We start from the raw sequence: 23890 nt of genomic DNA on the forward strand, positions 1-23890 counted from the left end.
TAAGCGCTGCAGCACGCAATTGGGCCTAGTTTCGAGGTGGTGTCAACCTGCTATAACCGCCAAGGTTTTAGATCTAATGCTACGTCTCATGCAGGTGACGGGATCTATCTTTGGGCTGTTTAATGACTTGCATGCTCAGTTGTGGGTGTGCTCCTGCAGGGGGAACGGGGAACAGAGCGGCTATGCAAGAAGAGAGATCTTTGGTTCTGTGTGTTTGGTATCAGCTTGGCATATCTCATGCACAGGTGATTCCGGAGGTGTGGTTAAGGGGATATGAACTGGTGGAGATGAGGAGAGGAGGTTGACCGGGAGCTCGGGTCCAGTCTGGTCTATTATGTAGGGTAGCTTTGGGATTTACATTGACATTGATGCTTCTAGATGCTGTGTTTTGGGTCTGGTGATATTGCCATCCCGAGTGAAGCCATGTTTGTGCTCAGATGTTTTGACGAGGGGCGGAGTCAGCACATCTCAGATAAAAGTCACTCCCATCTTCATAGTTGAATAAACATTCCAATCATGAAATGACGCTTCATGTGATTTCCCTCACCTGGCAGATATTGTGCCGTCTCTTCGTCAGCTCGCATCCTGTCCAAGCCATGACAGAACAATTACTTCGCCAACAACGTCATACTACCAAATATTCTCTCGCATAACTGATAACCTTGATGAATTTACCCTGATGTCTCTCGTGAACTCGCCACGCCAAGCCCGCGAGAGCCGTACCGAGAACATGGATGAGTCTTGGACGTGGGATGAAAAAAGCGTGGCTTGCGTGGGACAACGGGATTAACGACGATCTCTAAAGACACCAAGGTCAACCATCGGAGAAAGACTCGATCAGGCTAGTTATGCACTATCGAGTCCTTCAAGGTGTTGTCCCCTCAGTAGAGTGCATATGCCAAGAGGCCGAGGCAGGTCTATCGAGGCGAGTCAGCCGCGAGCAAGAGGGCGAGGATCTTGACTAACGAGAAAAACTAGAGATTCTATTTGGTAAATGCCTCACCGGGGGATCCATTCATGGGCCAGCTCGTGGATGAGGGCACCACAGCTCGTGGGGGAAAACAGCTGCCCAAACAAGCATAACTTAGAGTCCAACGAGCCAGGGCGTTGGATTTGCTAATGGCTCACTTTAGGATTGGTACGACCCTCACGCCACTAAAGGCATCTAACTCATGAATTAAGCATATTATTTAACTTGAAGTGGCCTGCGTGGTGGGGTTGCACTCGACCGCGGATAGTCCAGGCACCTTGATGGTTTGCATGTTGTGGGTTCTCTGAGAACCCGGATAGTCATGGTGTGACGTGGAGAATAACCACATTCTCTCTTCTTTTCTCTTCTCTACTAGCAAGTACTGTGCTTTCATTTGTCCAGCCTCCGGAGACGCCGCGGTCAGAGTAAACCAACATGCATCTCCCCGCTCTACAGGCGAGGCTCTTTTGCCATGCGTGATGGGGTCAACCCCCACGAACGGATTCAACGCCGAGAATCCACGAGGGATGCTAGCTAGTCAGTAGAGACGGCGTAAGCAATGTTGGTCCATCAACAGACAAATCCTTGTCTCTAAGCTCTCGCAAGGTTGTCGTATATACTCTATAAATACCCCGAAACACCTCCTGCATGAACTCTTGTTTCCTCAGCCACTCAGCCCTCATCATCAAGCCAAACAAACAGCCGACAACTCACTGAACCAATCAAGTTCAAGCCGACAAGTTTCACTCAAAATGATGTTCAAGTCCACCACCGTCGCGGCCCTCCTCTTCGGAGCCGCCATCGCCTCCCCCATCGTCCCCCGCGAGGAGGCCGCCACCCAGACCGCCGAGGCCCCCAAGGCCACCGAGTCTGCCGGGGCCTATGACTGGGCTGAGGGCTGGAAGAAGACGTACCCCATCCACCAGTCCTGCAACTCTACCCTGCACCGCCAGCTCGCCAACGGCCTGGACGAGGCTGTCCAGCTGGCTCAGCACGCCAAGGACCATATCCTGCGCTTCGGCCACAAGTCCGAGTTTGTCCAGAAGTATTTTGGCAATGCTTCGACTTCTCAGCCTATTGGTTGGTACGAGCGCATCATCAACGCCGACAAGACCGGCATGCTCTTCCGTTGCGACGACCCTGACCGCAACTGCGCTACCCAGGATGGTAAGTCACTCTATACACTCACATAGGAACACAACTAACAAATTACAGAGTGGGCTGGCCACTGGCGAGGTGACAACGCCACCACAGAGACCGTCATCTGCCCTCTCTCCTTCGAGATCCGCCGCAACCTCGACCAGGTGTGCAACCGGGGCTACACCGTCGCTGCATCCAAGCTCAACACCTACTGGGCCACTGACCTGATGCACCGCATTCTCCACGTCCCCACCGTCAGCGAGGAGGTTGTTGATCACTTCGCCTCGGCCTATACCGAGGTCACTGCCCTCGCCAAGAAGGACCCCTCCCAGAGCGTCATCGACAGCAACACCCTCCAGTTCTTTGCCATTGACGTCTACGCCTACGACATTGCCGCCCCCGGTGTCGGCTGCACTGGTGAGCCCGTGGAGGAGGAGAAGAAGGAGGCTAGCAAGACCACTGGCGCTGCTACCCCCTCTGCTACCAAGGAGGCTCCCAAGGAGTGCCACACTCACGACGACGGTGTTGTCCACTGCTCTTAGGTTTCGGCCTAGTCTCGTGGAACTCGGTTCCATTCTTCAACAGTTGACTTCATCTCGCAACCACTTATATAATAGACATTTAGATGATAAATGAGCGATGCCCGCATGAGCATGGCGCACATTGTTTCACTTATTTTGTTTCTCTGATGCAATATGTGATTTTATATGACTAAGGTGAAATAATCAATCTGTGCCACCCTCTTTGATTCTATGAGAAGAAAAATTGGATCATCATCATCAACATCAACACGGCGTAACCCTGATATCAGTTCCCAATCATTCAAGCTTCAGGCTTCCTAGCATAGACAGCGCAACTGCAAAGACATTAGCATAAACAACGTAGAAACGCATGGGGTCACATACATTGGCCAATAAGCGTGGATCTTGGGGTTGTTCCAGTCCCTTCTCAAGTCGGTCAGGAACACCTCAACCTCCTCACGGCTCCATCCCAGACCTCTAGTGAATGGGGCCATGGTCAGAGCCTCAAGGGCAGAGCTGGCATTCTCATTGTTCCAAGCACCGAGCTCCTTGAACTTCTTGTCCTTGGGCCAGCGGTTAGATGGCCACTTGAATCGTGTCTCGACAATGTCAACGAAGCCGGCTTCCTTGAGAAGGTCCTTGAACTTGGTGGTCCTCTCGAAAGAGCGGTTGAACTTTCCGGCAGCCTCGTCCAGAAGTCTGCACCACTTGTACATAGTGGTGTCCTCAGTCAGGGTTCCGTCATCGCTACCCATGATAACGTCTACGTCTTGCAGCTCAACATAGCCACCGGGGGCGAGGTTCCTAGTTACGTTAAAAACCAATGAGCTAGGTGAGTAGACGGGGGCCCAACTTGAAGATCTTTTCCAGATAGGATTGCCAGTTCTGAACGCTAAAGTTCATGAATCTACTGTGGATGTAATCAAATGGTTCACTGTAAGTCCACTCCTCGTCGATATCGTCGATCTCGAACTGAACGTTGGGGGGGACGCTGACACTCGGTTAGCAGTGTTCCGGATTGGAGCTCAGGTCAACTCGTACAAGCTCGGCTGGATCGGGGAAAGGTCGACGCCAATGACGGTCGCATCGGGATGCTCGTCACCAAAGTCAATGGCCCAGATACCAGTGCCGGTGCCTACATCAAGGACACGCTTGACCTTTGAGCCAGGGAGGTTTGGGGGGCTCAGGCCGAGCTTGTTGTCAAACGTCAGGAGGCAAAGGTTATGCTGGAGATCTGGTCCGTGTCAGCGAGACACAGCACTCATCTAGTTTGCGAGTCGCTCTACCCAGTCTTTCGCTTTCCTCATCATCGTTGGGGAGGTTGTATTCTTTGGTTGACATGTGAGCAAACATTTTCTCAACCAACAAGCCATGGCGTCGTGGCTGTATGTGGGTGTGGGTGCACAACGTACTGCCATCCTTGTATTTGTGGTATGTTCTTCCGTTCTCCTGTCTATAGTCGAGAATAGAGCTTCTCAAGCTTTCAGTAGATGAGGAGGCATCCTATCCATCATAAGCAATGCACCCTCATAGCGAAGGGAAGTCCTCGTACCAGACCAAGGGCAGAGTCAGTATCACCGGCCTTCACCCATTGTTAGCCAGGGTCCATGTAGAGTGTAAAAAATGGACCAACATCGTCTGCGGGAGCGATAACGGGAGCCCCAACGGTAGTCATGTTGCCAAATCGGGAATATCTATGACGGGATAGTTGGTTCGCCGAATCGTGACAAAGAGTTCGAGAAGGATTGATGTTCACAAATTAGCTTCCCCTCATTTACGAAGCAAAAAACATGCTAATAAATACCGCAAGAGATGCCCCCTCTCTTGTGCAGGAAATCTGCTGATGGCTACAGGGGTCTTTCTCACCAGCTCTCGGGGCCTCGGGGTCTTGGTAGGAGCTCTGATTGGTGGTTCAACTGGCAACGCCCACCTCGCGTAAGACACCCTGGAAGGTTTTGGAGTCTAAGCCGAGGCAAGAATAATCATAATTCAAGCATTGGATCACTCGGCTTCTTCCCTTGATGATACATTCAATTGCCTTCGTCCATTCGTGATAGAGGAGTTGCTCGGCACACCACTGGCACTATCCTCGGCAAATCCTCACCAGAGTCTCTCCATTCCATTTAATCGTAGTAGTCTTGGCATAGAAAAGTCTTTCTACAGTAATCTTCCAGGTTAACTCGAGTTCTTACAAAGTTCCCTCTCACTGGGCTATGACATTAAGTTTAACATAGCGCCAAACAGACTAGTTAGCTAAAGAATGCCTAAATAAGTCTCCTTATAAGTATCACTTGGGAAAAGAGCCATAAGTGTAGGAGCCCAGCTATTTTATAGCTATTCTTTTTTGTTATTTATGCGTTAAAAATGGACCTGTCTCCTCTAATGTCCAAAACCCGACTTGACTGAATGACTAACAAAGTGCAGTGGCTTTGGATGATAGCGTAGAGTTCAAGCGAATAAGAACTATGTTACTGACTCCTTCAATCAACTTTCTGGCAGCCAAACATCCATTAGAGTTTTCTCCCCCGTCGGGCCGTCTCTCCACGTCTACTTGTACTTCAACATCGACGGGCTCCCAACCGTTTCAAATCTCCTCAAATCCCCGCCTCTATCAAGTGCACATTGCCAATTTCCGCACCGGCAGATCCTACCCTTCAAACAATCTCGACATACAACTAAAAATACGGAGTACAAGCAAAGAACTTGAGCTATGAAGACCACCGACAACCTCCCCAACAACACCGCCATGGCTCCCCCAACCGCGGACGCCGAGAAGATCGCGACCAAAGGGAAGGAGGCCAAGGACAAGGAGGCCAAAGATCTCAAAGCCAAGAAGGAAAAAGAGGAGATCGATACCGGTTGGAAGGAGTCTTAGGAGAGAGTCGAGAGCGCTCTTGCCCAGGGTGACGACTACTTTCTCAAGAAGTATCCCCATTTCAGTAAGTCTCTCTTGCTCCCTCTATCACTATTAATAAATTCTCATCTTCTTCTAGAGGGTATTACTCTACAGAGTGTGCCCTACGATGTTGCGATGTGGCAGATGTATGAGGAGGATGGCTCTAACTAGGGAGAGCTGGAAGAAGGGACGGTTATTGCTTGGTTGTGGACATCAGTCAAAGTAGCTCCTCAACTCATTGGTGATTAATCAATTGGCCGTTGCGTCATTTCTAATGCGGACTCGTTACATGCTTGATACCAAACTCCAAAACTCCATTCGCGATACAAACAACAAATGATCAACTCTAAACCACACCTTCTTGCCCCCTCTAGTTTTGTTGATCTGCGAAATCCTCCTCTACCAGGCGAATACCCTCCAAAATCTTGCCCATGTGCGTCTTCTCAATCAGCTCGCAGTCCTGTCGGATCTTTGACATGAGGACCTTGAGGAACCTGACTGGACTCTTTGTAAATCCTGACTTGTTGACCAGCTTTCCCACGCTGGTGCCCGGTGGGATAAAGCCATCTGGTCCAAGGGTCACAGAGTCGTCTGAAGGACCCCAAGCCAAACCCAGTGCCTCACACACATCAACGTACTCGTCAAACGAGAGCAGGTAAAGCTGTCCTGCAAAAAGGTTGAGTTGGACAATGATATCCTCCGGTATGGGTGCGTTCTGGACCTTCTTAGAGACCGTGTACAGCCTCAAGTGGTCGAGAGGCTGGAACCCAAGGTTGGTTCGTGGAGCGTAGAGTCGCAGCGTGACATGTCGAGACGCCTCGATGACCGGCAGAAGTTCCTGGGCCTCGAATGGACTGATGATGACGAGGCGCATGTCATCAACGGTGCTGTTGCTCGTGAGGATCCACTGGACGGGGCGTTGGAAAGAGTCGGAATAATTCTTCTTCCCAAAGCGAGCCTTGACGGTTGTGGCGAAGTCGTGTGTCACCCAGATGTTGCTTGGGAACTCGTTCACGTCGAAGCATGCCGCAGCAGAAGTCTGGCTGAGAGCCTTGAAGGCGGGCTTGAAGGCAGCACACTCGCCTGGGAACTGGCCGTCGACAATGAACTCGCGCAGACCAGAGTGAACACGATGGGTTTCTGGCTCGACTCTGGGCGGCTTCTCGACTTGTCGTTCCTGTTGGGCCTCGGGCGAAAGCTCTCTCTCTTGCTCCTCGTTGAGCGAGCTTGTTTGAAGTTCAATGAGGCCAAACTCCTCGCAGCGAGAGCGGAACTGTTCGCTTGCACGGGGGCCGACGTGGCCGAGGATGGTATCCAGGCTGGCGTCGGGTCTTCGTGGGCGATACCGTTGATCAAGACTCTGGGCTTCGGCCTCCATGAACTGCTGGGCCCACGAGAATCTGGTCTTAGCACTTGATACCCCGATCCAGAAGGCCTGTTGTTCAAAGAACCGGAGGCCTTGAGTGAGCCACAGGGGCATCGCTCGTCGTAGGTCCAGGCAGGTCTCGGTGATGACCCAGGAGATAACATCGGGTATCGTGATCTGTCCAGAAGACGGCTTCTGGCCTCGTTGAAGTAGGATCTTCTGTTCGATCTCGCGTGGAATGCAGAACACCACGGTCTGCCCCTTTCCAAGTTTTCGCATTCGCATGCATGCTATAGAAATGTTAGCAACCGTTTAAAAGGGAAGGGGTCGTTGAGGGCGAATACATACCTTGAACCAAGCGGTCCTTCGTCAAACCCGCGCCCAAAGTCACGACGGCTTGGTAGTTCACGGGAAGCTTCAGATCCGTGCCTCTCGTGTGCGCCTCGTCAAGGAAGACCAGGCATTGATCCATCTGATTAGCAAATGGCGAAGTCTGAAGTTCCTCAACCTTTCCGGACCGATCAACGACGATAATATCGTCAAGCTCGCTGAAGCAAATGACCGCCTGTGTGTTCTCTTCGTCATAGCGGCTCAACCAAGCCTTTGCAAACTCGATATTTGTCAGGTCGATGACTTGGGCACCGACATCGAGTATAACGCGGGTGTTGGGGCTCATCTTGGAGACCATCTCCAGAAGGGTTTGGCTGTCAAAAGTTGCCCCCTTCATCTCTGGTGGCATCAGGGCAATGCCATTCTCCGGGCGAAGAAGATACTCAAGCACCAGAGCGTTGGTGTGCTTCTGTTCGACAAGGTCCAGCTGCTTGATGGCCATCGGGAGGAGATACCGAGAGTCATTGGTACCACTGAATCCTGTCGTCGGGTTGGTCTTGATCTTGGCCAAATCCCATCCAGAAGCCGAAAGCTTGTGGGGGAACTCCTTGCACTCCTTCGCAAAGACCAAGCGACAAAGGTAGTAGTCGATAGCAGCCTTGGAATACCGAAGATGGGGAAACACCTCCGTTGTGCTTTGGAGGCGATCCCGAAGATTGATGCCTTCCAGGTGTCGGAAGTGCTCTGGCAGAGTCGGAGCAGTCTTGACCCAGACCTGATACTCAAGATCAGCATTGTCGGAATTGGTGAGTAGATCAAAGGCGGAGTAGAGAGCCTCGTCATCAAGGCCACTGTAGTAGTAGCTCAGGCAGGTAAGTACAATGACCACATCAGGATGGCTGAACTCGGATCGAGGCGTCGGGTTATCCTTGGCTCGGTAGGGGACGGCGAGCAGTGTCTTGGTCTCTCTGTGGGGATCAGTGCCGTAGTTGACTCTCCATCGCTTTTGTCCAAGAGCAAAAGAAAGGATTCCGCCAGACAGGAGTCCACGTAGAAGCAGTATGTGATTCATTGTCGTCTCGCCCCAGAACAGGCTCTGTTCAACCGACTTGACCTCCTCGGGGGAAAGTTCCCACTGGGTGATGTATCGTCGAACAGCTTCCCGGATCTTCGGAGGCTGATGGGCGATAGGGAATCCGCTCATACCAGTCTCGCAGATGAACTCGGCCACACGGTTGAGAATAGCCTCTTGGGCATCGGGTCGAAGAAGTCGAATCCTTGGAAATCTCTCGACATGTCGATCGTCAAAGTCGATCGACTGAGGAAACTCGAACCTCGACTCGCCGCAGAACTTTGCAATCAGTCCCAAGACCTCCTGGACGACGATCCACCGGTCAGGGCTGTGCTCGATTGATCGCTGCTGTCCAAGGGTGTAGATAAGCTCAAACTTAACGCTAAAATTCTCGTCACTCTCGTCAACAATGTCCCTCGAAAACTTGTCAAAGAAGGTTCGAGTCTTCATCATCTGCTCGGAAGCTGTGCCGTTCCCGTTAAGCTGACATTCCGGTTCCATCAGCTGGAATGATAAGAGATGCTCCGGTTGAACCATCAAGACACCGCCCTCCTCCATGCACTTGACCATTAGCTGGTGGATTACCCCGGCTCGTAGTGTGTCCATGCGAATTTCTCTCGAGAACGGCAGCTGATAAACGGGGCGGTCGAGTAAGCCGGAGAGTTTCGAGACCAGCATCTGATTCATCTGTTTCGCTTGTGGTTTGGCCACGATAACTCGAACGAGCTTCGAGCCATCGCCAAGAGCCGAAGAGACGATGGGGACGATGACGGTAGACTTTCCTTCACCCATGTTCAACTGCATCACGGCATTCTGCTTGTCGGGAGGTGCCATCATCTGTTGCGCAATCTGCTCCTGGACCTCTCGGATCATAATTTCACTCTCACACTCCAAAAGTAGCCACTCAGGATGTTCGTGAGCGTTCCACCCCTTGTGACCGGTGTTTTCGAGTTCCCGGAGCAGATCGACGGGTGAATCCTGAAATCTGAGGAAGCGCCTCGCCTGCTGAAGAGCAGTGATGGCAAGTGCGTACTCGATGATCGCGTTTCTCCATTGATCACTGAGTCTACACCACCGGAGCATTCTGAGCTGCTGTAGGAATAGTATCGGCGAGACTCTGGGAAGGAAATCTGCCCTTCTGAGGGTAGACAACACAATATCAGGAGCGTTTGTCGAGGCTTGAGATATTGACGACATGACCGCGCGCAACAACGAGTCGTAGATGGACTTGACTCGGCTGTCACATTGTTCGAGGTGCTGTTGGAAAAGAGAAGCATGCTTTGAGAGTCTGTCGGCATCCAGCTCGTTCTCGACATGGTCTCTTAGACTCGCCAAGCTCTGCCTCAACTCCCGCACATAGTGATGCTCGTACACCAGCGTTGTCTTGTTGTCAAGGCTGTCGAGCACCTCAGTCAGCTTCTGACTTGTCTCGGCACTGGTTGTCGTTGTCCGGAGGAGGCCGTTCAGCGTAGGATCTTGAATAGGGACTGGAATCTGAGCCTCGATAGAGCCTTGAGAAAACAGCTCATCGATGGAGACGAATCCTTGGGTGCTTGTCTTGGGGGTGAATCTTAAGGGTACGGGCCCTGGCACGGGTCTGACTTCCTTCAAGGGCAGATCCCCCAAGCCAGAGACAAAATTCATCAGATACACCTTGAACATGAGATTCCGGTACCACAGTCTCCACTTGTCCATGACCGCGTCCATTGCATGCGGGACGTTGATGTATGTTTCCACTTCATCCCCCTTAGGGGGGGTTGGGGTCTCGCAGGGCCATTGTTGTCCAATATGACGCCTAAAATGGTCGACGGCTCGACTCTTCGCGTCAGCAAAGGATCTTTGACGTCGCTTAACCGTCGCTTTGAGTGATTCACGCTGCTTCTGCGGGAGGTTGGCGTCAGGCGACTGCTTAAAGGAGATGGCTGCGTCGGTCGCTATTCTTGACAGCTCAGTTGTCACCGGTTTGTGACCCTTGGACAGATCGTAGGTGGTATCGTCAGGCAAAGAAACAGCAGACAAGGTGGGAGATGTGGCAAGCATCAAGAAGGCCTGAACTATCTGAGCGTCGTAGTCAGTGGCGAATGACATGGTCGCAATCCAGACCATCAACTCAAACTTGTTGAGCAAGGTATTGTTGTTCTGAAAGGCGTAATGAATCCCACACCAGTCGGACGAGAGAAATGTCTTGGGGTTCTCAAGCCACCTAGAGTCGTAGTTAAGCTTGGATTTTGGTGGCTCTTGAGTGAACAGACCAATCTGCTCAGTCTCGAGTAGGCTGTACAGGTGAGCCTCAAGGTGGTGTGCGACAGGCTGAAAGCGAGCGGTTTCGTTGTGGTAGATCCGGAAAGCCATCTCACCAGCACGAGTTGCGTGACGAGACTCCTGTCCCCTGTCTCTTGCCTGGTACTCAACATCGTGTTGGGTGCTGTAAGTCTCGGCGCCAAAGCCTGAGACCTTGTGTCGCGATGATTGCAGAATCGCCCGGTTGACAAGCTCCATCTCGGCATGGTTGGGTTCAATGGGCTCAAAATCACTCTTCGGAAAGAGGAATTCGACGTCTTTAGTCCTCTTCAGAATCTCGTGAACGGCCGTGTAGAAGCGGTCGTCCTGAGTCAGACAGCTCAGCTCAGGATACCAATCCACAACTTGCATACTCCTCTCGCCGTAAAAGGAGCGAGCTGGGGAAATGTCTGCAATGAGGCCCAGTCTTTCATGTGCGATCTTGGTCAATTGAGATGGTGCTCGGACCGATGCGGATGTGAGAATGTCAAGAGCCTGCTCAGTTCCTGTCCGGCCGAGGAAGGGGTCTGGAAGACAGAATGAAGTGAGTGCGTGGATGTAGGCGAGGAAGAGCTTGCTATCGACCTTGTTGTTGGCGACGAGGCGACCGAGGAGGTTGTCGATTCGATAGGCCTGTACACGCTGTGCAGTTCCGTGAACAACGAATGCGTCCACATGTTCGTCGAAGCCATTGGCAACTGACTTCTCAAATCTAACTTCGCCTTCAGGGAGGATCATCAGCCTGCTTGGTGGGCTATGGTTGCTCCGGAGGATGAGTTTGCTGTTGAATCCGACCAGAGTACCGAGAGATTGGTCTGTGTCAATCTGCATTCCACGGAATTGCCTAGAGCTGATGGATGACTCTCCAGATCTCAAGAGGAAGTCGAGCTGAAGTCGAGGAATATGCACCTCGAGCTGGTTAGCTCGCACATCGTACACCATGTGAAGATCTAAGGAAGCCTCCAGGGGACGCAGAATCGTGGCAATGCGTTCACCTAGCTTGCTTGAAGGAGCCAGCAAAAACGTCTTCTCGTGTCGGCTAAGCCTCCAGCTCGCCCCGTGTCGAGCCAATTTCCAATTGTCGTCGCTTGTCTCCCAGAAGTTGGTTCGTGGTCGAAGCTCGATAACGCCGGTGTCGCCGTGGTGCCAGTGTGCGTAATCCTCGACAAGCACATGAGGTAACACTCCCTTGAAGGCTCTCGATGGTACCAGATCCAGACTTGAGCCATCCTTCTCCATGCGCACGACGAGATCCTGTTTCCATCTACCCTCAGGAATATCCTGCATCCCAAAGTGTACGGCATAGCCCTGGATGGGTCTGGTGGCGCAGAATTGCATGCCTGGGAGCGTGCTAGGCATGACGTCCAAGGACAGGGAGCCAAAGAGCCTGCTGTAATCGGGATGTAGCTCAAACTCTCGGGGAAGACGCGACAGAGGAAGGCCATTGACCAACAACTCTCCTGTGAGAATGCTAAAATGTACCCCGATGCGGGAAGAGGATGTCTCGAGCCAGTAGCATGTAGAGGGGGTCACAGTCCATTCGCTATCTGCGATAAAGGCGGGCCAAGATCGATGGATAGCGATGTCGAGACATGAGTTTCCGTTCTTGACGATGTCGCGGATCAGGACTGGACGAGCGCGATGTAGAGTATACATCCATCTGTTATACAGGATGTCGAGGACAACGTCTTCTGTCGTGTTCTTGATCTTCGAATTGTTGCAGATACTGATAGAAGCCTCGAGCAGGATGGATGCTTCTTGCGGATCTGCCAGAATCTTGGGCAGGAATCTATCATCCACGTTGAACGTGTCGGCGCAGATCAAGGCAATCTTGAAGGCAGTCTCTAGAAACTCCTGTCGCTGGGCGTCGTCGGTGGTCTCTTGCACTCTCGTCATCAGTCGACATAACCACTTATACGAGATCTTTCGGCACTGGGCAAGCAGGCTGAGGAGTGGCTTCGACAGATGTTCAGCCCCGACCGACAGAAGCCGAGACGTTAGGAACGTAAAGCACCACAAAGATGTGTGAGACTCCCAGTTCTCATGAACCCGAGAGACGCACTGGGTGAGGCTTTCCAACATCTGCGAGCCAAACTGCGGGTCGGACAATCGCGTGTGGGTGCACCGTGTGACGGTCGACAGGGCATTCGGTCCAGCTTGTAGGCTCATTTGAAGCAGGAAAGTGGCAGTCTCAGCTTTGTTGAAGTCTATCGAGGGCATGGCAAGCTGTGTCAGAACATTCATCCACTGAATGCGGTAACCGATTGGCAGGGCAGCCAAGGCCTTGTATTCACCCAACGACATGTAGCTTGGACAGTCGGACAGACTCGAGATGACGGTGTTGGGTGTCTGTCCATTCGGCTGGTCCCACGGGCGCTTGAGGAAGTCTTGCAAGACTTGAGCACGCGGAGGAAGCTTGAACGTACATAGATCCACTAGGTCGTAGGAAGGGCTGAACGTGGACAGAAAGGCATGTCGCTCTTCGTCGAAATACTGGAAGATGAGGCCGTTCTTAACACACACCTCGGATTCCGTGGTATGGGCAATACGTTTGGATCGTCGATGGGTAACAGCATGAGGCTTGGCTTCCGACAGAAGATGAATTCGACCTTGCAGACCGGATTGTCGGAATCCAGCCAGTGCTCGATATGTCCTCAGCGGGTGAGCAGATCGGGGACGAACGGTCTGTGAAGGCTTGCATCCCAGGACATCGTCGACAAGATAGATTGTCGCATCCCGCCACTCAGCAAACTCCGAGGGAACGGCCAGCTCAAACACGACAGCTTGAGCCTGAAGGTGTCTGTTCGGCAAGGGCCACTCGTAAACCTCGATCTCCAGGTTCTTAGCATCTTTCAAGGCAGTGCACTTGCGACAGTGGGCTGCTACATGTTCCATGGAGTAGTCGACCTCAACTTTTTCGCAGGATCGCTGCTCATGCTGTCGCATCAACCTGTCGTGTTCCTCTCGCAGTTTGGCAAATTCTACCAGCTTGGCGCGCTTCTGTGCCTCGGCTTGATTTTCGATTTGAGACTTGAGATGTTTAAGCTTGGCGGACTGCTCAAAGTACTGCACCGGGAACGACAGCCTCTCGCCATAAGAGCGAAAGACAGAAGGTCTGTCCTTCAAGGAGAGTTCTTGGCGCTTCCTAAAGTAGGTCTCGACGCGATGGAGTCTCGCCATGTCCTCCATGGATGCTACCAAGAGCACTTGCCACACCTGTGCCGGCACCTCCGGGTCGTATTCTCGCAACATGGGGATGGCGTGAAGGGCTGACTTGTCTATAGCAACCCATAGTTCGCCGATGGCAAGGAACATTCGTGATATACCCTCGGGGCGCGTCTTGTACCAATCTACAGCTGCCGAATGGTACCGCTGGAGCAACAACTTTAAGTCTCGACATGTCGTATCATCTCCGATGTGTTTCTCTAACCAGGGGCTGAGATGTGTTGCCACCCATAATTCGACCATTGCAAGGTTGTAGAGCAGGTGCTCATTGCTGCTGAGTACATAGGCTGGTGGCAGGTGATCCGGGTCAGGGGGTGGAATGTAAGATGTCGGAATAAAGCCAGAGGAGCCGCTCTCTCTACGTCGTTGAGGGATCGTGGCAAGGAAGTCGTCCATCGGCGGAAGAGAAAGATCGATGTTGTCCTTCATGTCGAGCTTAGACACTGATTCTAGGTCAAGGGGGGTCTCGGACCGGCCACGGATTCGCTGCCACCTTTGTGTAAGGCATTCGGAAGTGTCCGACACGATCTTCTCGATGGTCTCCAACCAGAGCCCTTGTCCTGGGTTGTCGAGCTTACAAAGTCTACCCGACACCTTGGTCATCATGGTGTGGAGGGCATAGGTGGGTGTGGACGGTTGGTCCGCCGCGTTGAGGACTTGAGCCATCAGGTACACCATGAAAGCCTTGTAGGTGCGATCGGAGTCATCGGATTGTCGGCCCATGGTCAGCTGTAGCGCAACACGGATGAGAAGCCATACAGCAGATCGTCTCCATGGGAGCCTGCTCTGTCGCCAAGAGATCTCTTGCCGGGTATTCTTGCAAATTCCCTGGGCGCTGACGTGCTTGCCGACTGCTGCGAGGATGCTCGTCAGGAGCTCAGTGACGATGCGAGGATTTGTCGAATCACGCTCTTCGGTGTGATCCTGCCCGGCTTTTCGTGCCGTCGGCCTTGTATCGGGTGCGGTCTGAAAGCTCATCTTGACCAACGTCTTGGTCAAGGCACACTGGAAACCTTCATCCTGGAAGTCATCAAGGGAAACTTCGGTGGCCGTTGCCGGAAAGCGACGAACAAGACGTCCTCGTGTTGATGTGACGGCTTCATTTGTCGGGGATAGCTCAAATGTTTCAAAGCAAACCGTAGTGCCTGTCCGTCGGATGAGAATACCTGCGTTCTGCGCCGCGACGTGAAACGCAGCGACGGAGTCTGAAATTGTTGTAAGCAAATCTCGTGGAAGGGGGCTCAGATGACACATACCGCTGAGGGAGAGATCTCGGAGAACTTGTCGAAGTCCATCTTCATCCAAGAATCCGTAGTTGTCGGACGACTTCTGCATCATCTCCAGCATGGAGATGCAACTTCGAGTGGCGACCTGATCGGCTGGACGGGACTCGATGAGAAAGCGCTGCAGCGAACGCAGCACAAAGGAAATGAGGGAGGCGACATTTGACGCTGAATCATCTTCGTGACCTGGTAGCTTTTGGGGTAGGAAGATGTGATGAAAGAGATAATCGAACGCTTCGCTCTGGATGGGCGCCATGGTGGCGACGAGGCTGCGGAAGCGCAGATGTGGGCAATGGGTCGATGCGGCAAGAGAGCGAGGATGAAGAATGAAGAAGTGGCGGTAGGGAAGAAGAAGAAGAGGAAGATGGAGGAGACCAAGGAGATGAAGGATTTGTTGTTTTCATTCGGGCGAGAGGTGAAGGTTCCGGCGTGAAAAGTGAGTGACCGTTTGGCTCTGCCGTCAGTCACTGCGAGGTTGAACTTTGGCTGGCAATCGACTGGACCGGTGAGGTCAGTTGCCCCCACGCAGCAACCAGGTTGACTTCAGCCTTGCAGCAGGTTATGGAGTGAGCGTCTTCGGCCAATCAGGCTCTAAACCAGGCTGCATAATGCCTCACAGGTTCCCATTTCTCGCCTATCTTCCATCGAGGTCGCGAGGTGACAATTAATCCGGCCTCCAGTATGACTTGCAGGAATTGAACGGTGAATGCCGGAACGAGGACGGAGACCGATGACGTCATATTGGCATCGGGCGCTGCGCACCTGGGTGTGGCGGTGCAGAGCAACGAGCGGGAACGTTTGTGGCGCCAGGCAGCCCGAGATTCAAGTTTGGAGATGTGCCGAAAACTTAGGGCACGTAACCTCAAGAGTACAACTGGAAGTGTCCCCAATCTTTGACATGCTTCGTATTTGATCGGGACTTACATTGAAGACAGTCTGAAGCCGTATTCCGAAAGGAAGTTAGAATGAGCGCTTGTGGCTTTTGACTCTTGATAAGATAAGAGCCATAGCCGACGGCATCGCGCCATCGGCACGAGTCTTTGCCAGCGTGAGAATTGCATTGTTGCATGCAAACAACCCGCTTCTTTTTGTGTTTCTGTGCTGAATGTAAGAGATGCATAAGATGACTTCTCAAACATGGAGAGCTTGAACTAATCTATGCATTTTACCAGGCATCTATCAAATGTCCATTGTCATCAAAGATAAGGGCTTCCGAGATTCGCAATTTGACTACCCTGCAGCTTGACCCGATCCACAGTAAACGTGGCTGCAGCCAACAGGTATCAAAGCACACGACACTCGGATTATCCATCATCCCCGTCCTCCTTGTTTTTCACGTGAAGACAATTTCACCGCCGATCAAAATGCTCGCCTCGAGCTAGGACCCTTGCCCTTTGACATGGCCCAATTCCCCACACAGGGCAAGGCCCCCTGCAAGGGCATCCAAAAACACCGGAGCAAAACAAGCGGCCACGCAGGTCATGTTTTCAGGCGTCTTTTTTTGGGGGCTGACCCCCCCTTGAGTGAAACGGCCGTACATAGCTCGTCGGGTGCTCCCGCGGGCTCTAGCTCAGGTCGTAGCGCTGCTTTTGGGCACCAGAGCGTGGCATCATTATGGGCCGGCAGCAGGCTCCAACATACGGCCTGGGAAATCAATCAACAAGGCCCTGGCCAATTGCGCGGCGACCCATCACGAGAAGCAATTTACAGCTGGCAATCCATGACAGCTGTTGAGCTGTTCCCGCAGCCTACGTACGCCCTGGCCTTGGCCGCATTACGCCATGCCACGGCAGCAGCTGTCTCACTGGCCGCTCCAGGGCCTGGCCCCGCCCGTGCCTCGCTGTACCTGTAGGCCTGTGCCTGCTGGAGCTCCCACTGGAGCTCGCTCAGGTGGTTGAGGGGGACGGGAGGTGACGGGCAGAAGCAAGAAAGCACAGCAAAGCAAGCACCCTTGCCTTGACCGCTTGTCCCGTCCCGGCTCGGACTGGAACTCAGCATCTTCATCCTCTCTCCACGTCGTGTCGAGTCCTGCTCTTGCTCTCCCAGCAGCAGCATCTCAAGCTTCGTTGCCCAAGATGGCGTTGAAACAGAACGGAGGGGCTCACCTCGTCGCTGACATCGACTTTATCGAGACCCCCGAACCTCCCGCCGAGACGATCGTTACTGGCAAGGACTGCGGCGTCCGCTTGACCAAGGTGAGAAGCCATTCCCTAGCCGCACCACACATCGTCTACATGTCGTCTACGACTACACGTCTACACATCTACAGCATCCATAGCTCTCCAACACCTGCTGACCCTTCTCGCAGTCTCCCGCCATCAAGAACGCCCCGCTGCCCGCCGACGGTCCCGGATATGAACAATGGTCCAACGTCCTCCTCTTCGGCGCCCTCGTGGGCATCCCGACCTGGCTGTCGTGGAAGGTTGGAGGCGGCCTGAAGACGACCCTCTTCTTCAGCCTGTTCACCTCCATCCCCATCCTCATCGTCATCTGGACCGTCATGTCCAAGCTGAGCCCCCGCATCAACGACAAGGTGGAGCTTCCCGGCCGTCCCGTCGAGTTCTACCTCAACTTCAAGAGCGACCTACACCGTGCCCGCTGGAATGGAAGACACAAGATTCCCATGAACACCTTCTTTGAGCTGTACTTTACGGGCCAGGTCGACCTCAACGCCGATGCTCTCGAGGTCTTCGAGTACCGTCACGAGTGGGCCACCTTCAACTTCACGTCTGAGACCTTCCGTTACCTCCTGTTCGGCTTCTTCCCCGACGTCATTCTCCACCTCCGCTCGCAGGATGAGGCCCAGGTCGGCACCAATTACAACCACGGCAACGACCACTACGCCTGGTTCTTGGGTCCCCGCATGATCTACACGTCGGGCATCATCTCCGACCCCACCCGAGAGGAGACTCTCGAGGAGATGCAGGACAACAAGCTGGCAATTGTTTGCGAAAAGATTGATCTCAAGCAGGGCGAGACCGTCTTGGATATCGGCTGCGGTTGGGGAACCCTGGCCAAGTTCGCCAGTGTCAACTACGGCGCCAAGGTCACCGGTGTCACCCTCGCAAGCAACCAGGCACAATGGGGTAACGACGGCCTTCGCAAGGCTGGCATCCCCGAGGAGCAGAGCAAGCTCCTCGTCTGCGACTACCGTGATATCCCCGACGACACCAAGTTCAACAAGATCACGCAGCTGGAGATGGCCGAGCACGTCGGTGTCCGAAGACTCACCACCTTTTTCCGACAGTGCTACGAGATGCTTGAGGATGATGGCTCCATGTACGTCCAACTGTCTGGCCTGAGAAAGGCATGGCAGTACGAGGACTTTATCTGGGGACTGTTCCTGAACAAGTACATCTTCCCCGGTGCCGATGCCTCCACGCCGCTCTCCTTCTACGTTGGCTGTCTCGAGGCTGCCGGATTCGAGGTCAAGAGGTAAGTTATTCTACCACCAACTCAAGGAGACTTGTCTAACAATTACGCTAGTGTTGACACTGTTGGTATCCACTACTCTGGCACTCTCTGGCGATGGTACAGGAATTGGCTTGGAAATGCTGAAAAGGTCAAGGCCAAGTATGGCGAGCGCTGGTTCAGGGTACGTTCCATCCCGTATTTGACGAAGACAGACACTGACATGTGTAGATCTGGGAAATCTTCCTGGCCTACTCGACCATCGCCTCTCGACAGGGCTCCGCCACCTGCTTCCAGATCGTCGTCGTCAAGAACCTCAACTCCACACACCGCGTCGATGGCATCTCATCTCAGTACGGCCTCCAGGGCGCCCTGGCCGCCGCCAAGGCTGCTGGCAAGGCTTTCCTGCCCAAGTAATGTACAAACGATGTCATGATATAATGCGCATGACTTATGTCTTGACAACCGGCGCTGGTTCAAGGTGGTGCCTTATGCTTTCTTTGTCAATTGCCGACTCTTTGGGGCGTGGCCTGTAGCTGACCACGCCGCGGATCGTGTCATTATCAAAATCTTTCTGGAGCTATTTGTGGTGTAGGTAGTCGAGCAACGGATCGAGATCCTGCTTGATAATGTATGGATTAAGGGACAGTGAGTGGATTTGTATATGATAATAGTATATGAAGCACATGACGAGAATCGAGGAGATAATGGGGGAGGCTCTGACTCGTGCGAGATGTGTGTGACTCTAGGTAGTTAGCTGTGAGATGGGAGACGTTCAAATTGAGATGCTGGGGTAGCATTCCCGACTTGTTTCACCATGTCAAAGCAGCCTAGCTCAACCTCGAGATCCACACGCACGATCCGGTCTTCTGGGACAGATAGTGTCGATCTCACTGTGGGGAGGTTGTTGCTTTCGGCCGAGAGATCCAAGACTGGATGTGACACCGAGGCGTGTCTTTGTTCTGGGCTGCTTTTCTCTGCAATTGCTATCCGCCCATCACCGGGGCCTAGTAACTACCCGATGGCTTTCAACAAATGCGGGACAAGGTATTTGTTTTCCTGTTGCCTCCCGATGGCATTGACAAACATTGAATGTTGGTAAATTGTCTTGCGTCAAGACACATTCACTATGTCGTGCAACACAGCGGCAGTGACTTCATTTGCCTCTATCAATGCCTAACTACTTGACCTAACCAATTCTCCCACTCTTTTTCTCTGATACCAAACGCAAAACATCTACACGGTACCAGTTAGAGCCAAGATGCTGGGCCAGATATCCTCAGCTTGGCCACTAGCCGCACGAGCACGGCCTAAGCCATACCGTACCGAGATACTGGTAAGTATCTACGATACCGGGCGACAGGATCGAACTGACAAGACGCCCAAATAGCCTTGTATTTTCCCTCTTTGCACCCCGTCTCGTAAATTTACTGAGGCTCATGCCTTACTCCAACGACAGCGAAAGAAGCCTACGTTTATCCCTTCCGATGACCAGCAGAAGATTGCAAAGCTCTGTCGTACGGAGAATGTGGTCGTGTCAGCCCGACCTGGCTCGGGCAAGACTTCTACAGCTGAAGCCATCATCGCGGCTCACCCGGATTTAAGAGTGCTTGTGCTTACATACTCAAAGCGACTTCAGCTGGAGACTCTTCGACGCATTCGACCCTACCTCAACTGTGAAGTTTACACTTTTCACTCCATGGCCGGCAGGCTTTTTGGGACTGAAGCCAGCAATGACGCTATACTATCCAAACTGATACACGAGGCTCTTGGTCGAAATGAGCTTCCCCAGTGGAGCTCTGAGCCCTTTGACATCATCGTGTTGGACGAGTTTCAGGATTGTACAGGATCCCTCTTTTGGCTCACCAACTGCTTTATACAGGCCAACCAGAAAAAGGCCGGCGGGAAACCTGCCCGTATTGTCGCTTTAGGTGATGAGCGGCAGGCCATCTATGGATTCCGCGGTGCCGATGACCGCTACTTGACTCTCGCTCCCGAGTTGTTCGGTCCTGTTAGCCCCTACCCATTCGCCAAGGTTCCGCTGCGCCAAAGCTTCCGACTATCGGAGCAATCGGTTCGGTTCATCAACGAAGTCTTTCTCGGGGGCGAATCATGCATCGTCAGCAACAAGACAGGCCCTAAGCCCATTGTGCTGAAGTGTGCCCCCTTTGACAGCTATGCGTTGGCTAGGAAGCTGTGGCCTTTGATTAAGCACTACGGAGCTGAGAATACAGCAATCCTCTCGCCGAGTGTATGTCAGCATGGCACGAAACAAGGGCCGTTGCAAAAGGTGGTCAACAGATTGTCCAAGAAGTACGGCGTGCCGATCCATGTGCCGCCTAACGAAGAGGCCTCTCTGAATGACAAGGTTATCGACGGGAAGATGTGCGTTTCCACCATCCACCAGTTCAAGGGCAATGAGCGAGATCTCATCGTTGTTTTCGGCATCGACGCCTCGTACTTCAAGAATTTCGGCCGTCACCTTCCAGATGACAGATGTCCCAACGAGATTTTTGTCGCCCTGACTCGTGCCAGGGAACAGCTTGTCTTGATCCATCACGAGGATAAGAAGCTGATGCCTTTCGTGCCCGTGAAGGCTCTGCATGAGACAGCAGATATCATTGATATGACCAAGGCGCAGCGGGGAATTGAAGCTCCCAGTGCCCCAGGACGGCCTGCAAAGGATGGGCTTGCTCTGCCGCGGACGGTCGCCGTCCGAGATATGGTCCGACACGTTAAAGATGAGTCCCTCGAGAAAATTATCCAGAACTCTCTTCATATCCGGAAGCTACCACCTCTACCCAAAGATGAGCACATCAAGCTCCGAGACATTGTGCCCTCGGATGAGAAACTGAAGTTCTACGAAGACGTGAGTGATTTGAATGGCCTCGCTGTTGTCGCAGCCTTCGAGCATGGCGTTTCTGGAACACTGGATACACTCGACTTGGACTCAGATGACATTAAGGAAATGCCGGCAATCCACTCGCAGCAAGGTGTTTCTTGGCTTTGTCGCCAGGCCTGCAAGTACGAGGCCACAGTGTCGGGTTATGACCCTCGTAAAATCCAAATGAAGTACCATGACTTCGATTGGATCAAGTCTTACGACCTTGCCCTAGCTCGGGCCTGGCTTTGGAGGCAACTCAGAGACTCGATCGGCAACCTCAGGTTTGAGGCCGAAGTTCATGAGCAGTTCAGAGTCAATACAGAGGAGGATACAGAAGACTGTTGCCTGTTGGGCCGAGCAGATATCGTGGCGGTTTCGAGCCTGGACCGGAATATGAGTGATGCTGTCTGGGAGATCAAGTTTGTCTCGCAACTCTCCAACCAGCATATTATCCAGGCTTGCACATATGCTTACTTGCTGAGACTACCTTGTGCGATACTCTACAACGTGCGTACGGGAGAGAAGTGGGAAATCACGCCGCGTGGTGGGCTGGAGGGGCTCCACCAACTGATTGAGGACGTGCTGAGACTAAAGTACACTACCGAGAGAAAGATGAGTAACGAGGAGTTCACCGAGAAGTGCGCGAAGCAGAGACTGGAGGTGATGAAACTTGAATGAGAAGCGACCCATCCCTTGAGGTTGCGACGTGTCATTGCCGCTTACTCGGTAGATAGCCTAGAAATCCTAGAGTGAGAGAGAATATAAGTTTTACTTCGCGGAGTGTGTTTCTCTTGGTCGAGAGATCCAAGACTGGATATGACGCCTCCAGATTGGTCCACCCTTGGTACCTACCAGCCGGAAACAAACACATAACCGAACCCTGAGAATCCGCCCTCCCTCACGTGCGAGAAGAGAGACGCGTAAAGGAGGAGGGCACGATTTGGCGATAGAGTGAGGATTCCCGCCACTGAGAAAAGGAGGAGCACTGCCGTCGAGCACCGAGACACGGCCTCACTTTCACCAAGGCTTATGATGACGTGGATAGCAAGTACAAAACACACTCAACCACTTTATCAACGATCCTCCTTTCTTCATCCCCCTCACTTCATCACCTCTTCATCTCTTCTACACTCCCTCACACCTGCCTCACATCAGGACGCACAAAGCACGCGCAATCATGCTTGGCAAGGGCAGATCAAAGGATGAGATCCTGCGCCTGAAGGATCTCTACAATGGCCACGCGGACCCGATCGACAAAGCCATTATCGACAAGCACAAGGAGATCGGACATACATTTCTCGACCTCAAGATTCTCTGAGATGAGGAAAGCCGCCTCCAGATGATCGACATCACGACCAAAGACGAGACGGACGATGCACTCGACACCCCCGACCTCATCCAACAGATGACCCGCCGATGAGACGCCTGCCAAAAGATCATCCAGGGAAAGCGAGAGCTAGACGATACACTGGGACCGATCCCAAAAATCGTTGACTTCACCTTCATGGATCCAGAGCGTGGCCACTACCCCAAGCAGCCATACCTCGAGACGGCAGACGGCGAGTCTGCAATCCAATACGACTACGCCCGCTTTGACCCGCCGGACACGATCAAGAAGGGGAACTCAAGCATGGTGGACAGCTGGGACCGACGTCCGAGCAGGCCGTGAGTGGGCTGAGCGGGACACAAGCTCGAGGACAAGGAGAAGAAGATTTGGAAGAAGTACGCTGGCAACCTATCCACCACACCCAGCACAAGACTTCCTGGCAACAACAAACTAGCCAAACAGAAGGGGGCATCCAAGGGTGCCTGGGCCCTCTGGATGCTGCTCAAAGTTGTCTACCGACAGAAGGAGTTGATGGGCAAATCTGTGGCCATTACCGTTCAAAAGCGATACCCCAAAGCCGACCTGACAAAGTGGCCTCTGAACACGGACTGGCCAACAACCGACCGAGACTTCATCGACATTTGGGATGCAGAAAACGGAACAGACGGTGCCTCTCAGATCCCTCCTCTCAAAAAGCAGGACAAGGGCAAGAAGTCGGCCCAGACGAAGAAGACCGGGAAGAAGAAGACGGGCAAGGCGGATGCCAACGCCCACCGATCCACGGACGATCGCACGGAGCTCCTGAATGATTTGCGAAACACCGTCGCAGGAGTCGCCGCCGAAAAGTTTACCATTGAGAAACTGGTCGAGGACAATGTATATTTGAAGAATGTGAACCGCATCCTGGCGTCAAACGTCTCTAGCATCGAATGGCAACCAGGCGTCGGTGACTGGCTTGGGACGTGTTTGACAGCGTGTGGACTGGGTCGCTCGTCATGTCAATGGTCTAAAGATGGTAATAGGAAATGATCAAATTTATAAATAATGATAAAAGTCTTTCTAAATATTACCTTCTTATGTGATAATATTCCACTCATGTTGTATGATATCCTTCATCATAACTATCATAGTCTTTAAGACGAGTTAGATAAGTATTCAGAGCGCGAACACGTTCTCTGTGGCCCA

General features: G+C 52.8%; 8 protein-coding genes across 8 annotated transcripts; 5 read left to right on the forward strand and 3 right to left on the reverse strand.

Annotated features, from left to right (window-relative positions):
• Positions 1-1722: 1722 nt before the first annotated feature.
• MRS44_009547 (uncharacterized protein) lies at positions 1723-2652 on the forward strand (the record flags this gene model as incomplete). The annotated part of the gene is made up of 2 exons (XM_046270261.2): positions 1723-2137; positions 2186-2652. 2 exons carry the CDS (start codon positions 1723-1725, stop codon positions 2650-2652), a joined length of 882 nt encoding a protein of 293 aa, XP_046124314.2.
• Positions 2653-2932: 280 nt separating this feature from the next.
• Positions 2933-4306, reverse strand: MRS44_009548 (uncharacterized protein; the record flags this gene model as incomplete). Its single annotated transcript, XM_065621335.1, has 7 exons — positions 2933-2966; positions 3016-3435; positions 3485-3622; positions 3673-3865; positions 4044-4134; positions 4184-4213; positions 4265-4306. 7 exons carry the CDS (start codon positions 4304-4306, stop codon positions 2933-2935), a joined length of 948 nt encoding a protein of 315 aa, XP_065477407.1.
• A 1035-nt stretch (positions 4307-5341) lies between these two features.
• On the forward strand, positions 5342-5698 carry MRS44_009549 (uncharacterized protein; the record flags this gene model as incomplete). Its single annotated transcript, XM_065621336.1, has 2 exons — positions 5342-5489; positions 5625-5698. 2 exons carry the CDS (start codon positions 5342-5344, stop codon positions 5696-5698), a joined length of 222 nt encoding a protein of 73 aa, XP_065477408.1.
• A 199-nt stretch (positions 5699-5897) lies between these two features.
• Positions 5898-15339, reverse strand: MRS44_009550 (uncharacterized protein; the record flags this gene model as incomplete). Its single annotated transcript, XM_065621337.1, has 3 exons — positions 5898-7183; positions 7242-15005; positions 15057-15339. The coding sequence occupies 3 exons, from the start codon at positions 15337-15339 to the stop codon at positions 5898-5900; spliced, it is 9333 nt and encodes a 3110-aa protein (XP_065477409.1).
• Positions 15340-16787: 1448 nt separating this feature from the next.
• Positions 16788-17138, reverse strand: MRS44_009551 (uncharacterized protein; the record flags this gene model as incomplete). The annotated part of the gene is made up of 1 exon (XM_065621338.1): positions 16788-17138. The coding sequence occupies one exon, from the start codon at positions 17136-17138 to the stop codon at positions 16788-16790; it is 351 nt and encodes a 116-aa protein (XP_065477410.1).
• Positions 17139-17158: 20 nt separating this feature from the next.
• On the forward strand, positions 17159-18911 carry MRS44_009552 (uncharacterized protein; the record flags this gene model as incomplete). Its single annotated transcript, XM_046281751.2, has 4 exons — positions 17159-17278; positions 17392-18518; positions 18570-18678; positions 18726-18911. The coding sequence occupies 4 exons, from the start codon at positions 17159-17161 to the stop codon at positions 18909-18911; spliced, it is 1542 nt and encodes a 513-aa protein (XP_046124311.2).
• Positions 18912-19755: 844 nt separating this feature from the next.
• On the forward strand, positions 19756-22696 carry MRS44_009553 (uncharacterized protein; the record flags this gene model as incomplete). Its single annotated transcript, XM_065621339.1, has 3 exons — positions 19756-19830; positions 19954-22038; positions 22424-22696. The coding sequence occupies 3 exons, from the start codon at positions 19756-19758 to the stop codon at positions 22694-22696; spliced, it is 2433 nt and encodes an 810-aa protein (XP_065477411.1).
• Positions 22697-22882: 186 nt separating this feature from the next.
• MRS44_009554 (uncharacterized protein) lies at positions 22883-23734 on the forward strand (the record flags this gene model as incomplete). The annotated part of the gene is made up of 2 exons (XM_046283050.2): positions 22883-23011; positions 23069-23734. 2 exons carry the CDS (start codon positions 22883-22885, stop codon positions 23732-23734), a joined length of 795 nt encoding a protein of 264 aa, XP_046124309.2.
• Between the last annotated feature and the right edge of the window lie 156 nt (positions 23735-23890).

This window comes from Fusarium solani (assembly GCF_023522795.1).
Source record: "Fusarium solani strain SB1 chromosome Unknown bctg00000005, whole genome shotgun sequence".
Taxonomy (NCBI): domain Eukaryota; kingdom Fungi; phylum Ascomycota; class Sordariomycetes; order Hypocreales; family Nectriaceae; genus Fusarium; species Fusarium solani.